Here is a 14,488-nt window from a genome sequence, read left to right as displayed (position 1 = left end):
AGAGACTTTGAGACTTTTTCTTGCACTAAAACAGACCAAACAACTCTGATAATTGACGGCAAGATCTTTCATGAGCTACTTCCTGAATCCCACTTTATGAACTCAATAGCTGAAAAGATCCAAAAGGCGTGAACAAAGAACCCATACGACAAGACATGCGCCCACTTACAGATAGTGCGAGACAGCTGTTAAGCCTCGACTTTTTATTTAGCAGGTCGCGCGCTGAAGACGAGGACGCTGGTCATGATGATGAATATATACAGATGAAGAAGATGAAGGGGTGATATTATGCTCACACAATCTCTCCCGGGCGTGGAAGCCGCCAACCTGGCCACTGGTTATGACGGCAAAAGCCGTATGAAAGGCTTTAAACGCGGAACATGGACAATCTCTGTGGCACGGCAGCGGCCATCCAAAGGGAGAACAACTGGAGTGGCATGATAGTTAAATGGCGAAGTCTGTTCCCGAGCAATGTAGGGCCCGACAAAGCGGGACTGAAATTTCTGGCACAAGTCAGGAGCGCGAACTGGGGTCCACAGTAACATTTCGTCTCCAGGGTGGAAGGAAACGACACGGTGAGAGGCATCATAGCGAATTTTGCAGTCTTGTTGACTGGCGTCAGTGTTGAGGCGGGCACGTTGGCGACACCGGGCAATGCGCGAAACGAACTGCTGACACACTGATGTGGGCGAGGGCACGGGGATGCCGAAGAAATAAACGTCGAGGATAGTGACCGGTTGACGACCATACACAAGGAAAAAGAGCGAGTACCTTGTGGTGCGTTGGACGGCCGTGATGAATGTGAAAGTGACGAATGGTAGAATTACATCCCAATTGGTGTAGTCAGGATTGAGGTACATCGATATCATGTAGGACAGCGTGCGATGAAAGCGCTCTGTCAGACCATTAGTTTGAGGGTGGTAGCTGGAAGTCGTTTTACGCGTGGTATTGGACGTACTGAGAACATCTTCGAGAAGTTCAGACAGAGAGGTCCTGCCGCGATCACTCAAAAGGACATGGGGGCTCCGTTCCGTAAAAAGATGGCTTCCCCCCCCCCCCCCCCCAACAAAAAGGCTGCAAGCTCCTCTGCGGATCCCGAAGATAGTGCGGCTGTTTCAGCGTACCGTACCAAGTGCTCTACAGCTGTGGCGATCCATTGTTTACCGCCAGTGGTTAAGGGTGCCGGTACATAGAGCGAGATACCAACGACTTCGAAAGGAGCTTCAGGACACGGGACAGGTTGGAGGAGTCCAGCCGGAGGTGAGGTCAATCGTTGGCGGTGTTGGCAGAGCGCACAGGAAGCCATGTATTGCCCTACGCTGGTTGCAAGTCCAGGCCAACAGAAGCGGCTCCGAATTCACTCATGCAAACCAAGGTGACCGGCAGTAGGATCACCGTGAAAGGTCTCCAGTACCTGGGCCCGAAGTGATCGGGGATCAACAAGAACCGAACGGTGTCCTTCGGGATGAAACACGTACCGGTATAATATTAAATTTTCGATCTTGAATTTCTTCAACTGCCGACGGAGCCGAGTGAAAGCTGTGCGAGATGATCCTCGAATACGTTCCATAACGGAATGGCAGTAGGAGTCATTACGTGTTGGCAAGAGGCAAACGTATGAAAATGGCTGGATGGGAGCCGGTTGAGAGCTTCGAGCGAAGTGAATGCAAGCGACGAGTCCTGCGGTTTCCTTACGCAAAGTGGTAAGCAAGCAACGTTTGAAGAGGGTGGTAAGGGACAACGAGAGAGAGCATCGGCATCCTGGTGTTATTTTTTTCAGGCTTGTAGGTGACGTCGAAGTCGTATTCACGTAAACGAAGTATCCAATGGCCGAGACGTCCCGTTAAATTCTTTAGCGTCGCCAACCAGCACAAGGCGTGGTGATCAGTAACGAGCGTAGAGTGGCGGCCGTGCAGATAAGGCCGAAATTTTTGGACAAACCAAACAACGGTGAGACACTCTTGCTCGGTAATCGTATGGTTTTTCTCTGCAGCTGTTAGCGTACGACTTCCGTATGCAACCACACGTTCTTCGGAATTTTGCTGACGTTGCAGAAGAACAGCGCCGATACCGTGGCCGCTGGCGTCAATATGTAGACGAGTGGATGCGGTGTTGTCGAAATGACAAAGCAGAGGTTCGGACATGAGGGCATGCTTGAGGGCGTCTAAAGCAGTTTGGCATTGGTCCGACCATGCGTAGGGAGCTCCAGAAGGGTGGAGTTGATGGAGCGGCGCCGCAATGGTGGCAAAGTTACGTAAGAAGCGCCGGAAATACGAAGCTAGACCAAGGAAGCTACGAAAGTCTTTGGTGCGTTGAGGCCTGGGGAAGCGGAGGACAGCGGTAATCTTGTCGGGGTCGGGTCGAAGGCCCTCTTTGCTTACAAGGTGTCCGAGTACTTTAATGGTTTTGCTGGCGAAGTGTCACTTTTTGTATTCAGCTGAAGGCCAGTAGCTGAGAGGCATGTCAGGACTTCGTCGAGCCGCTGCAAGCGCTGATGGAAGGTCGACGAAAATATGATGATGTCGTCAAGGTAGCATACGCAAGTCTTCCACTTTAGGCCCCGTAGTACGGTGTCAATCATCCGCTCAAATGTGGCGGGAGCATTACACAGGCCGAAAGATATTACGTTAAATTCCTAACGTTCATCCTGTGTGGCAAAGGCAGTTTTCTTCCTTTTCTGCTTCGTGCATGGAGATTTGCCTGTATCCGGAGCGTAGATCAAGGCTGGAGAAATACTCAGCGCCTTGGAATGAATCTAACACATCATTGATTCGGGGCAGTGGATTTACATCCTTGCGGGTTATGTTGTTCAAGGCACGGTAGTCTACTCAAAATCGCACTGAGCCGTTTTTCTTACGCACCAAAACGACAGGGCTTGAGGAAGGGCGGATTATGCTACGTTTCAGCATGTCGACAACGTGGGCGACCATGATCTGGTGTTCGGTGGAAGAAACGCGATATGGCCGCCGGCGCACGATGGAAGTAATATCTGTGTGTATGCGATGGGCCGTCGCAGAAGTCTGTCGCAGAAGAGGAGAGTGGATGTCGGAGTCGGTATGCTTGGATAACAACACCAGTAACTGCCCCATCTGCTGTGGCGTTAGATCGGAGCTGATGGCACTAGCGAGAACAAAAGCAGGCCTATAGCTGTGGGTGGTTATGAAACAGCAGTAGTCGAGGTAAGCATAGAGGCAGGCTGAGTATCCAAGACGTACGTACAAGACGCACATCCAAGACGCACATCAAACCTGTTTACGAAATTCAAACTATCGGAACTTCTGGACGTGCGTTACTGTGCGAAATTTTGCGGCAGCGCTTGATGGCGTTTTTGGTTTGGAAGGCTGAAGTGTACTCTTTTTTTTCAATACGAAAGATAGCACAAGAAATACTGACGTAGTGTAGCATCCACGTGTGACAGTTCAACATTTGCTCAGACGCTGAAGAGAAAAGCAGAAAAAAGTCTAATGTAACACTCACTGATGTATTATGTCTCATTCTGGTGTTCTCAACAATGTGCTAAATTATTTCCGTCCTCAGCTTAAGATGACGCGGATGAGAATGTGGTACTTTTTTCGACCGCGCTCTTATATTCCGCACGGTTTGCCTCCGTACAGCATTCCCTCCATTGCCACAGAAAGTGCCCTCGAGTAATTCATTACCACACACCACATTCAACGGCATTTCGTGCCTCTGCAGGACTCCTTCGATATCGCCGTTCGCGACGCCTTCTCGGGTGATCGTGGGCTTTCCTCCGTATGCCGACAGCGTGAAACGGCTGGATGCCTTCTACGCCACGTTTCCGGTGTCGCGGCAGCTGCCCAACGCCTTCTTTGCCGACTGGGTGGCGGGGGCTAACGAGCGCGCCTTGCGCCTGTCCGCCGACCAGGACCACGTGGACGTGTTCGGGCTGGACGTTGACGTGGGGGCCGATGGCACGGTCGTCGTGCCGGCAGCCCTGTTCGCGCTGCCCTTCTTCGTGCCTGAGGGTCCGGTGGCGCTCAACGTGGGCGGGCTCGGACACTTGATCGCCAGGCGGCTCGCTCAGAGGTGCTCACGAACAACGCTCACGGTATTTTTGAGCGCGAAGGACAGGGAAAAGAAAGGAGGCGGGGAGAGGCACGAGTGCAAACTCTCCAATGGCGCTTCGGCTCCTGGTTAGATCCCGGCGCCTGCATTCCGATGTGTGTCGAATGCAGAATACGCTCGAGCACCGCGCATTGGGTGTACGATTAATTACGGCAGATGAACAAAATTGTCCCCGTGTCCTCCTGAACTACGCTTGAAGGAACGCCGGAATTCAGTTAGACATGTGGTGCTTCTTTTGAAATACATGCTTATTTATATTAAACGTATCTTGCAAGCACGTTTGGTAGGGATCGATTCAATGGTATTGTTTAACACAAACGAAGCGACAACATGCACACTGAAAACAGCTGGCTTTTCCTAAAAGTCGATTCCGTGCTGCACAGTCACTATGCTGCACGAACAAGCGTATGATTTTACCGTTACGAAAACAACTTTTTTGTCATTGTGAGCATACCATCTGTATTATTGTGATCGCAACTGTGCGGAGAACTGAGGAGTGTTCGTGCGGTCGGTGTTGCAGTCGCAACGGGAGTCGAACCTGCGACCTCAGTCAAGGCAGCAGGCCTCTGCATCCACTGAGGCACCATGGCACACGCGGTAATTGTTTGTTCGTGCTCGAAATACTGCTGCTGTAATACTCGGCGATGGATGGCAATTTTTCGAGATATCGTGGCCAGTTCTTGAGTGCGGGATCTTGCATCGTGGCCTGAGTAACGTGAATACTTTGGAAATGTTGGTGGTTGCGTTAGGGTCTTCCATTCAATTCTGAACGCAGGAGAAGTGACCCAAACGAAGTAGAAATTGTTGATTGGACGTGATACATTGTCAATATCGCCGTTCTATATACACACCGGAAACTTCAAATACTTGAAAGAAACGAAAGAAATACAAGAAATGTCTGCCTGACAATACAGGTACCTGGTGCCGAACTCATTCCTGCCCGCCGGGTGCCAAGCCTCGGCCTCGGGCAGCGAAGCCGACTGGCTCCTGCCGAACCTGCTTGCCTACTCGTGCATTGGTCACGCGCTGTCCGCGCTGAATGGAAGCCACCAGCGCCGTCTGCCTCAGCTCGCTGGGCTCAAGCCGGAGGCGATCATGTACACCGTCGGCTGCCTGAAGGTGCGCGACTGTTTTTCAGGGCCCCGTTCGAAGAGTAGTACTCGGCGATTCCTCCGATTCTGAAGCCGCTCAGTGCGACAACAGCAGGCATTCACACGAGACTTCTTCCACGAGGGCAGCTTCACGATGCACACCTCTTCGTACACACCAATACTGCCTACTGTGGCCTCCAAAATATGCGCACTGGTGTCACCGCTCTCGAAGTATGCGTGGCACACGTCACACCGCACAAGTTACCAAACATGATCGCTTGTTTTTTGTTCGAAGTTGCCTGACTTCAAGCGCAATGAAAAAAAAACATGAATAGATGTAGCCCTGCATTATGCAGAAACTTCCATGCTTTGTAAAGAGAGTCATCCTCTATCACAATCAGAAATGTTTTCATCTCCAACAATTTGTTCGGGGTCCTCCAGGCGAAAAGGTGCGACATACAGTTTGAATGTGCCCGAAGGCTCTATTATGTCAGCAGTAAGTCTCCTATCGACAAATGTACAACATACGAAACACTAATCTGTTAGGATACACAAGTACCGTGTAGCATAAAAAATGTGCGACATGTAAAGATTCATCTTTTCAGATATATATAAAGCAGTTATAAAAATAAATTACGCTTAGTGAGCGACAAACCTACGATGCATATTGTATGATATATTCGAAAAGACAACATTTCAAAAGTAAGTGCTGGAGTCAACATGCCTAGGACGTACAACATTATGATACATTGGATTATGAAATACTGAGTGTGAGCGGATATTACATATAATAAAGAATGTGAAATATAAATTACATTTCACTTTAATGTGTATTCAGTCTAGTTTACAAAAATACGCTCTAATTTGTTTTCCAGTCAAGGTTCTTAAGATAACATTTTCGCTCCAAAATTTATTTAACAGTGAAGGTAGGGTGTGTCTTAGTTAGTGCGATAGATAATTTACTTTAAAAAGGTCTACAATTTTTGGAGCTGAAGGAGAAAGGATAGAGCAGCCGGTATTCATAAAAACTGGTTACTCAAATTATGTTATATTTATCAAGAAGTTGCGCAGTATAATGGAAATGAGCTACATTCGCTACATGTCAAAGTGCAAGTTTCTGAATATGAAGAAACGCATGAAGGTTACGTTTCGTGGTGGTAGCCCATACAAGCGCACAATAATTTAGATGCGATTCAAACAAGGCGCATTATATCTGCAACTTTACCTTCTCCGGCTGCGCTGTAGTGCACATCGATGTCTTGTCAGAGGTTGGTACAGTTTGGGCAGGTGACGTTCTGCAGGTGACAGCAGAGGTGTGGGCTACCTCAGCCCGGATCCTCATTAAGGGAAATTTTTTTCACCATTGTGCGTTTGTGGGTTACAAAGCCCGGGTGGTAGCTTGGTGCATAGCACGGCCAGCTCCCAGGTGTATTTTGCCGTTTGGGGCGTAAGTTAGATTCCAAGTATGGTGAAAGTAATGTTTCTTTCTTCGCCTTATGGCGGATGTGAAGCTGTGGACCACGAAGATATAGGATGATTGTGGCGCAGGTGCATTGAAAAGGATTCTACAGAAAAAGCGCAATTACATAAAGCGGTTCTTGTTCAAGTTTGATACTTGTGAAACACTGCTGCTTATATTATTGGTTTGTGGTCCGGGATACTACGTCAAAAAATAACCTTAACCTGTTATTAGGATTGCAAGAAAGAGCTACAGGGTTGATATGTTACATGGGCTTTACCACACGAAACCTTACTTTATTAGATTAAGCACACTGTAAAGTGAACAATTGTTTAAGCCCGGTTTCCCCCTCGAGGCATTCCAGCTACGATATCTGAAGCGTGAACAATTCGATATTACCTGCTGAATAAAAGACACCAGCTATTATTTGAGGCAAACAAGATTGTCACCCCGCGAGCTCGCAAAATCAACGGAACGCCATCTTCAGTCTCTCAAATTAGCTCTTTATGAAATAGCAATTTCTTGAAAAACTGAACGCAGATTTGTCGGCTTGTGCTTTTAAAAGCAGCGACAATCTTGCTGGCAGCCGCTAACTTGCACTAAACACGCAAGCATCATGTGAACAACTCAATAATTTATCTCTTATGTTGTGCTCACAACAGCACTCTTTTATAAAATGCAGCTGTTCTTGTAAATTATATTATGGGGTTTTACTTGTCAAAACCACTTTCTGATTATGAGGCACCCGCAGTGGGGGACTCCGGAAATTTAGACCACCTGGGGTTCTTTAACGTGCACCTAAATATAAGTACACGGGTGTTTTCGTATTTCGCATCCACTGAAATGCGGCCGCCACGGCCGTGATTTGATGCCGCGACCTCGTGCATAGCAGCCCAACACCATAGCCACTAAGCAACCACGGCGGGTTGTTAAATTTTGCATGCTGTACACACTTCAGAGTCGCTCTTGCCTGTGTTTGTTAGTGTATTTGATACACACTTTTGTATATACTGCAGACTTTCCAGGCTACATCGGGCATATTGTGAAATGTCTGTGAGTGACGTAGCCCAGAGAGACGAATTGATGCCTTTAACCAATGTAAAGAAATAACGGGATTTTCGTTACACTTGGCTGTCGTGCCGCGCGATGAGAAAAGGATGGAAGAAAAGTAGTCGAACTCGTCATGAAAACCAAACTGCATTTATGAACACTACAAGAATAAAACTGCATTTAAGAAGACTACAAAAATATAAACTACAACAACACATGACCGTAAGAAACATGACAAACGCACTAGGTTAGGGAAAACACGGAGAAGGCGTGATATGGAAATTCAAGACGATGAGCAAAACGAAAACAAGGTGAAAGCAAGAGCCAACGTTTCGTCAAGGGGACTTGCCTTCTTCAAGGCGACACATGCTTTCCTCACCACAGTATATATAGGTGGGGTTTTAAAAGGGAAAGGGCGTAAGGAGGGCGGGTGCGGCAACGAGCGAAGGCGTGTTAGCGGCGAAGGTGTCGAATTGAGAATAAAGGAGTGCTGTGCACAAGGCCAGGACCACGGCCGTCTGTCAATCACGTGTCAACGCCCGTGTGTCAGCCGGCGTGTCAACAACGTGCACAGCAGCCCTCTATCACCTGTTTCGCTGGTGGTCGTGGGCCATCGTGTCTCTGGCAGAGATATAGACGAAAAAGTAGAAACAGGTGCTCTTGAAAAAGAAAAGGATATACTGAAATAAATAAATAAATAAATTAATTAATAAAATGCGAAATAACGGAAACAAAACGACAATAAAAAAATGACGCTAAGGAACCGAACTAAGTGTTGTTGCCTATAGCTTGCAATTTAGCATAGCGAATAGATTCTGAAGCTCCCTTTGAAACGTTTACGGTTATTGGTTGCAATGTCTTGAACCTATTAATAAGGTATGATTCACTGTATTTTTTTCTCGTTCAGAACGGAAATTTGACTCCAAGACATAGAGTTCATAAAAGGTATGACCTGCTTGGTTGATATGCTCGGCGACGGCTTTGGGAAGCTTTTTAGCTGTGTCCGCGCGATGTCCATTTAATCTGACGTTCATCGATTCTTCCGTTTCACCGATATATTGTTCCTTACAGAAGGAACGTTCAAGCATATAAATCACATCCGAACATCCTTGTTCTCGTTTTGCTCAAACACTGGGCTGGAAATACTAAAGCTGCCGTGATTCTGAGAAACAGACAGTTCGAAACAGCTCACCGTACGGTAGATAGTAGATGAGAGGTTGCCGGAGTAAAGGGTGGTAATGTCACCACCTAGGACACGCCTCGATCTTGGGCGGTGAGGAGATGGCGCTTGACAAACCGGAGACGACCATTCAGCAGTCAGCCTGCCCCACTATTATGGGAATATCAGCATTGTTTCGAATAAAGGGTCCTCACTACCTTTACAGCCGCAGTTTCGCCTTGGGGCGAAGCATGGGCAGTGATAGCGAAGTACTACAGACGCGAAGTAAGGCTCGCAGTCCTGTGTGATCTATCCTGAATTCTCAAAAATAGTCTCTATTGTACATTATGGTAAGCTTTTGTCGTATCTGCTGCGTTTAACTGCCTCGTATTTAAGCTTGTGTGTGTCTCTAGGTGTGTCGGGTGAACCCCAATATTAGCCTATGCGCAGGATTGCATCGCACGACGTGGTGGACAGGGTCGTTGCACGGCGTCGTCGCAGGGGCTGAAAGGGTTCGAGGACGCGTTCTCGTGCGACTTGAAAGGACAACAGGGTCTCACCTGCACGTTGTGGTAACATTTTCACGCACAAGAGTCCGTTCTGTCACAGGAACATTATACCATTTGGTAAAGGTACGAGGTGGAACAAACCAGAAAACGCCATTGAATAAAAAGTATATTTTTTTTCCTGCTTTATAGCTGATGCGATCGAGGCAATCGTCTGCGCATTAGACTTGACGATCAGGAATTCTTTGTTGTGTTTCACAAAGGAGCGGTGCACGAGCGTTCAACTTCCGCCGTATTACGGCCGCCCCGACCGGAAGTTGTAGCCGCGTCCTTGTTCTCAGCAGCAGCAAATTGCTTGGGCCACGGAGTCATCGTGGTGAGTATCGGATAACGTCTGTAGTCCACGGCGACTTGGAGCGCTCAACAAGTACACAGTGCTCATGTACGTCCATTGACTCGATCGTTATTTCAGAGGTTGCTACTAGAACTACTAGAGCCCAATCTGGCGCTGCAGTGATTCAAGCACCAATGACGGGAAGTAGCCGCATGAATTTTTCTACAGTTTGGCATGACTTCATTGAGAAATCAAGCTGTCGCAAGTGCCCTCCTCGACTGCTACTGTTCAATGGACCCCATCAGCAGATTTCGGCTTGGCGAAGACGGGCCTGTCCGTTCTAAACCCCGTTCTCTGCTGTTCCATGCCGTTATTTGCAAATGAAAGGACAATGACGCGGCAGATACAAAACGACAATGCCACGAGCATAAAATGAGGACAGGACGCCACATGAGTACGAAATTGCAACGTCGTGGTGATAGCGACGAGATGTATTTTGCCGCCGGTTCTCAAGAAGAATCCAACATTAAGAAATCCCAGTTGATGCTTTCATTAACTTAGCAAGCCACCTTTGGTTTAGGGCCACCTTTGCTAAGCTTTAGCCAGAGGTGCATAGCCTCCTACAATAATTACTACGCGGAATTCTGGCGCTGCGATCGCTCATCCACCATGACAATGACAGTACATGGATATGTCTGATCCTCGTGCTTGCGGTGTCAGACGTTGTTGCGGCTTTGTTTATTACGCCTTCTCTGGCTTCATAAACTAAATTTCGAAGCATTTGTACTTTTCTAGATGCTGAAGACAATAAGACTGCGAAAACGCCTAATTACTACTTATTCGATACAGTTCCGTAAAATACCTCAAAATTCTAGCGAAGACATTCCAGCCTCGAATAGTGTTGCTGAAGCTGCTAGAAGAGATTAGTGTGGTCTCGTAAATGCTTAAGAACATAAACAAAACAAGAGCTGAGTTTGCGAATGGTTAGACACCTAAAATGGGACGCGAAAGACGTCAAATATAGCCAACGAGCTATCGCAAGGAAGGTATGGGACATTGAAGCATTTGAAATAAATCTAAGCTAAGCTAAGTGCCGCCTTGAAGCACTTGAAATAAATCTGAAACACTTGACAATGTTCCCAGTGATGTTGCAAATGTTCAAAAGACACCGCAGCAATTGAAAAAAATTGGAAGATTCCTTAAATGCACGCGCAGACGACTTGGAAGAGAGATCAAGGTGAAGCAATATAATATTTCGTACTGCAATCTAATTTCGCTTAGGGTACTTAATTCCCGTGAATCATTGCTCCAAACCTAGCAGAAAACATTCACCACCTTGTCGTCTGCGATGGGAAGTGACTTGCGTGACTTGCTACCATACTCAGTCGAGCATGCACGACGTATCGGGCCCCGTTCAAATGTAAAGTGCTGTTCGGGTATAATGAAATTTCGGAGTCTTAAACTTAGAGAAAACGTACTTTCATCGCGCAATAAGCTGAAAGCTGGCAAAATGTCTGTGTCAGAAGACTTCTCGGCCGGAACACGGCAGGCAAGGAGAAGGCTTTTCGAATTGGGTAATGTCCAGCACGAATCCTTCCCGTTTCACGCATTATCTAATGAAAGTATTTTATACCGGAGTCCAACATCAGCTTCCTGTAACGGATGTGATGTCGGCACGTACTCGTAAATTCTGCTGTGTCTTAGCTGGAATGGCGCCGGCATCCAGGCGCGGTAAAGCGAAGTATTGCGTTGTGACACTAACGAGCGCCGATAGTGAGCGCTTCGGTAGTCTAGGCGCAGCAGAAGCTCTAACGAGGTGTAGCCCGGTGTAGGCGGAACAGGCCTTCCGCTGAGGTGACGACGCACTTTCCTTACATGGTACGTCTTTCGCGTCCGATTAGACTGTGACGTCTTGTCGCCTACGGAGTGCGGGTTCAACATGCATCAGAAGTGCCTCCGCGCTGGCTACTGGCTCAGTTGCGATAGCACCTACTAAGAAAACTGCTTCGCTAGGCGCCGCAGAAAGGGAACGACGTCGGCGGGCGAATTTCACTTTGGTCCAGCGAGAGACGCCAGCGTAAAAGGCCAATTGCAACAAATGTTCGCTTGGGCTAAGTTGACCACAAATGCCTAGCGTATAGTAGTTTGGCAAAGCCGCAGAGCTGGTAAATGCCTAATTTCGTTAGTAGCAGCTAATAAATCGCGCCTATGCAGGTGACGCGTACACCATGGCGAAAAGCGGTAGCAATGCGGATATGACGAATATTGAACCGTGCACAAGTGTTGAACTCTCAGTCGCGCCAAATTGCGCCTAAGCAACCTAGTGAATTGCTCGCTCATCACTAGTAAGATGACGGGCTTCTCTCTCGGCGTGCGTTCTCCCTATTGCGCTCGTAATTTTAGCTGTGGCAAGAATGCGTTCTGCTACTAAGTGTTGTGCCGTGCACAACGCTGAGTAGCGGAAGCCTGAACACATCTTTCCTGTCCCAGCTTTCAGAGCGAAAGCGTGCGCTGCGGCCCAGCAGGCTAGTGCGACGCGGACCATGCAACGCACACAATGCATGTAAGCGGCAGTTGGCGCAGGTGAAGAAGCTACATTTCAACAGCGCAGCTACTTAGCCATCAAAATCTGCTTAGCAAACGATTTCTCGGGGTGTCTAGAAGTACTATAGGCCTCGATGGCACACGAACACCAAAGGTAACGTTCAACGGTAAGTTGTATTCAACGGCAATATTCTCGAGCGATCATTTCAGATCGCCCCATCTTCAAGGTATTTCTACATCGGACACGTCGAAATAGCCGAACGAAATCCTTTCTGGCGCAGCGTGAGAAACGAGCAGGAACCGCATGCTGCATTTGTCACGAAGGGGAAGGCGACGAGGGGGCAATGGTGCAGATGCGGTGGCAAGCCATGCAGGATTGCATAGCTGTCACAGCGAAATTGGCGAGTCCAGCGCTCCCAGCGTGCCGCCGGTGAAGTCGGATACGTTATGTTTAGTATAGCAGAATACGGCTCAGTGGGACGAACAGGTGGGGCGGCGCTTCCTTTGCAGTGATGCGCCCAACGACGAAAAAATTGACACCCATTCCACTCTGAAGATGGAATGGCAACGAAAGCTGATGACTGTCAGAGCTCTCAAACGAAAAGCAAAGTGCTTTCGCTGCCATTGCATCTTCACAGAGTAGAATGGTTGTCATTTTTTGCGTTGCGAGTCTGGCGTCATTGCTCGTTCGGAGGTGCCCGGGTTCGCGATTGTCATTTTCATTCCGCATCGCGGGAACGTTCTTCGTCGGTGGTCGTTTCTGCGCTGGTGCCGTTTGCATTCTCGTTGCGGTTCCCTTTGGCACTCCTCGTGCGCACAGTTCGTACACACTTCGTGTGTACGAACTATAGATGTCGACCCCATCGATAACGCAGATGTTTTCCGCGCCGATACCTCTCCTGCTTATTCACTGCGATAACCTTGACGTCACGCCATTATTCACGGCGAGCACTCTAATCTGTTCTGCATTTTGACATCTGCGCCGCACTGCACCCGTATGGATTTGTTAGAAATCGCTAAGTCCGTTTGTGTTGCCGAAGGCCCAAGAAACTACGGAAGGTTAGTCATGTACATCTTTCGCTGTAAAATACTGTGGCGGCGCTGCGATCGAAGTGGATTGGACCGCATCAAGGGGATGCCGTTGGAAACTGCTGGCGATAGTTCTCGGAAGGTGTCATTCGTAGTAATTCATGCGCTGTGATATGCGTTCACACAGCTCAAACGGTGTTTATAATTGCATATTACATGTATTTATGCCCTCGGAATACATGTCTTTCTTTTCCTCTTCTTTATTTCAATTTTATTTCAATTCTTTTCTTTTAAATGCTGCTCAGTGATTGCGCTTGCATTGAGGCCTCAGTGTCGGCTTTCATACCACTATTGCATGGTTCCCTTGGTTCCCCGCACACGCGGGCAACGATGCGTCGGAGAAGCATGATAACCACAACGAGACGGCACAAGCAGTGGCGCGAGCGCTAACCAACCGCGTCACTGCAACCGACCGTCCAACATTGGTGTAGTGCCAAGGACTCCATGACGACGTTCAACGAGCTTACACAGTTCCACCGCCTGGCTCGAAGGACTTTCCCACCCCCGCACCCGGGGCTGAGCCGAGCGGAGGCGGTGCTGTTCAGACAACTGCAAACTGGTTCGTTACCCACCCCAGTGTTAATGACTCATCTATACCCGAAATTACATGTGAGTGATGTGTGCCGCGTGTGCCAGCGCGAGAGGGCCACCCTGACGCACATCCTATGGGATTGCACCAAGTTCCCCGACGAAGCTTCGACAAGTACAACGATTCCGCCACGACTCGTGGCTGCGGCGGAAAGCTACGACCACGAAAGCCAAACATGGGCCGTCCAGCAGGTCTCGGCGGCTCTTGAAAGACAAAGGCCGAGCGAAACCGACGGAACGTTGCCCCTCAGGGCGACCGACCGCGGGAGTAACACGCGCTGGAGTTGAGTAGAGACCACCCGCTCAGAAGACGTCAGGGCCCGCGTCACGGAGCCATTTAGTCATGGTGTCGTTCTGCAGGCGTCTACATGAAGTTGTTTCTCTCTCTCTCTCTGTTGTTCTTGACGCAGCACTTATCTCGTCTGTATTTCTGCGCATATAGTTTTGCATCAGTATGTGTTGCGAAACGCAGACGCAAAAACAGCTGTAAGCTTCCTGGTTGCGCTTCAAATAAATTCCACATTCCTGCCCCATTCGGCGCCCTGTGCTCAGATTTACAGGACGTACCCTTATAGAAAAAGA

The 14,488-nt window shown here is 48.5% G+C and overlaps 1 protein-coding gene across 1 annotated transcript in view; it reads left to right on the top strand.

Moving 5' to 3' along the window:
* Positions 1–9,536, top strand: part of LOC142578471 (uncharacterized) — a 75,538-nt gene extending 66,002 nt beyond the window's left edge. Inside the window, exons 3-5 of the mRNA XM_075687855.1 lie at positions 3,697–4,047; positions 5,001–5,205; positions 9,296–9,536. Coding sequence (XP_075543970.1) covers positions 3,697–4,047; positions 5,001–5,205; positions 9,296–9,421 — 682 coding nt within the window. The 3' untranslated portion in view covers positions 9,422–9,536. The remainder of the gene's footprint in view (positions 1–3,696; positions 4,048–5,000; positions 5,206–9,295) is intronic.
* Positions 9,537–14,488: the final 4,952 nt, after the last annotated feature.

Source organism: Dermacentor variabilis, chromosome 4 (assembly GCF_050947875.1).
Source record: "Dermacentor variabilis isolate Ectoservices chromosome 4, ASM5094787v1, whole genome shotgun sequence".
NCBI classification, from domain to species: domain Eukaryota; kingdom Metazoa; phylum Arthropoda; class Arachnida; order Ixodida; family Ixodidae; genus Dermacentor; species Dermacentor variabilis.
This window is presented reverse-complemented; position numbering and strand designations above follow the sequence as displayed.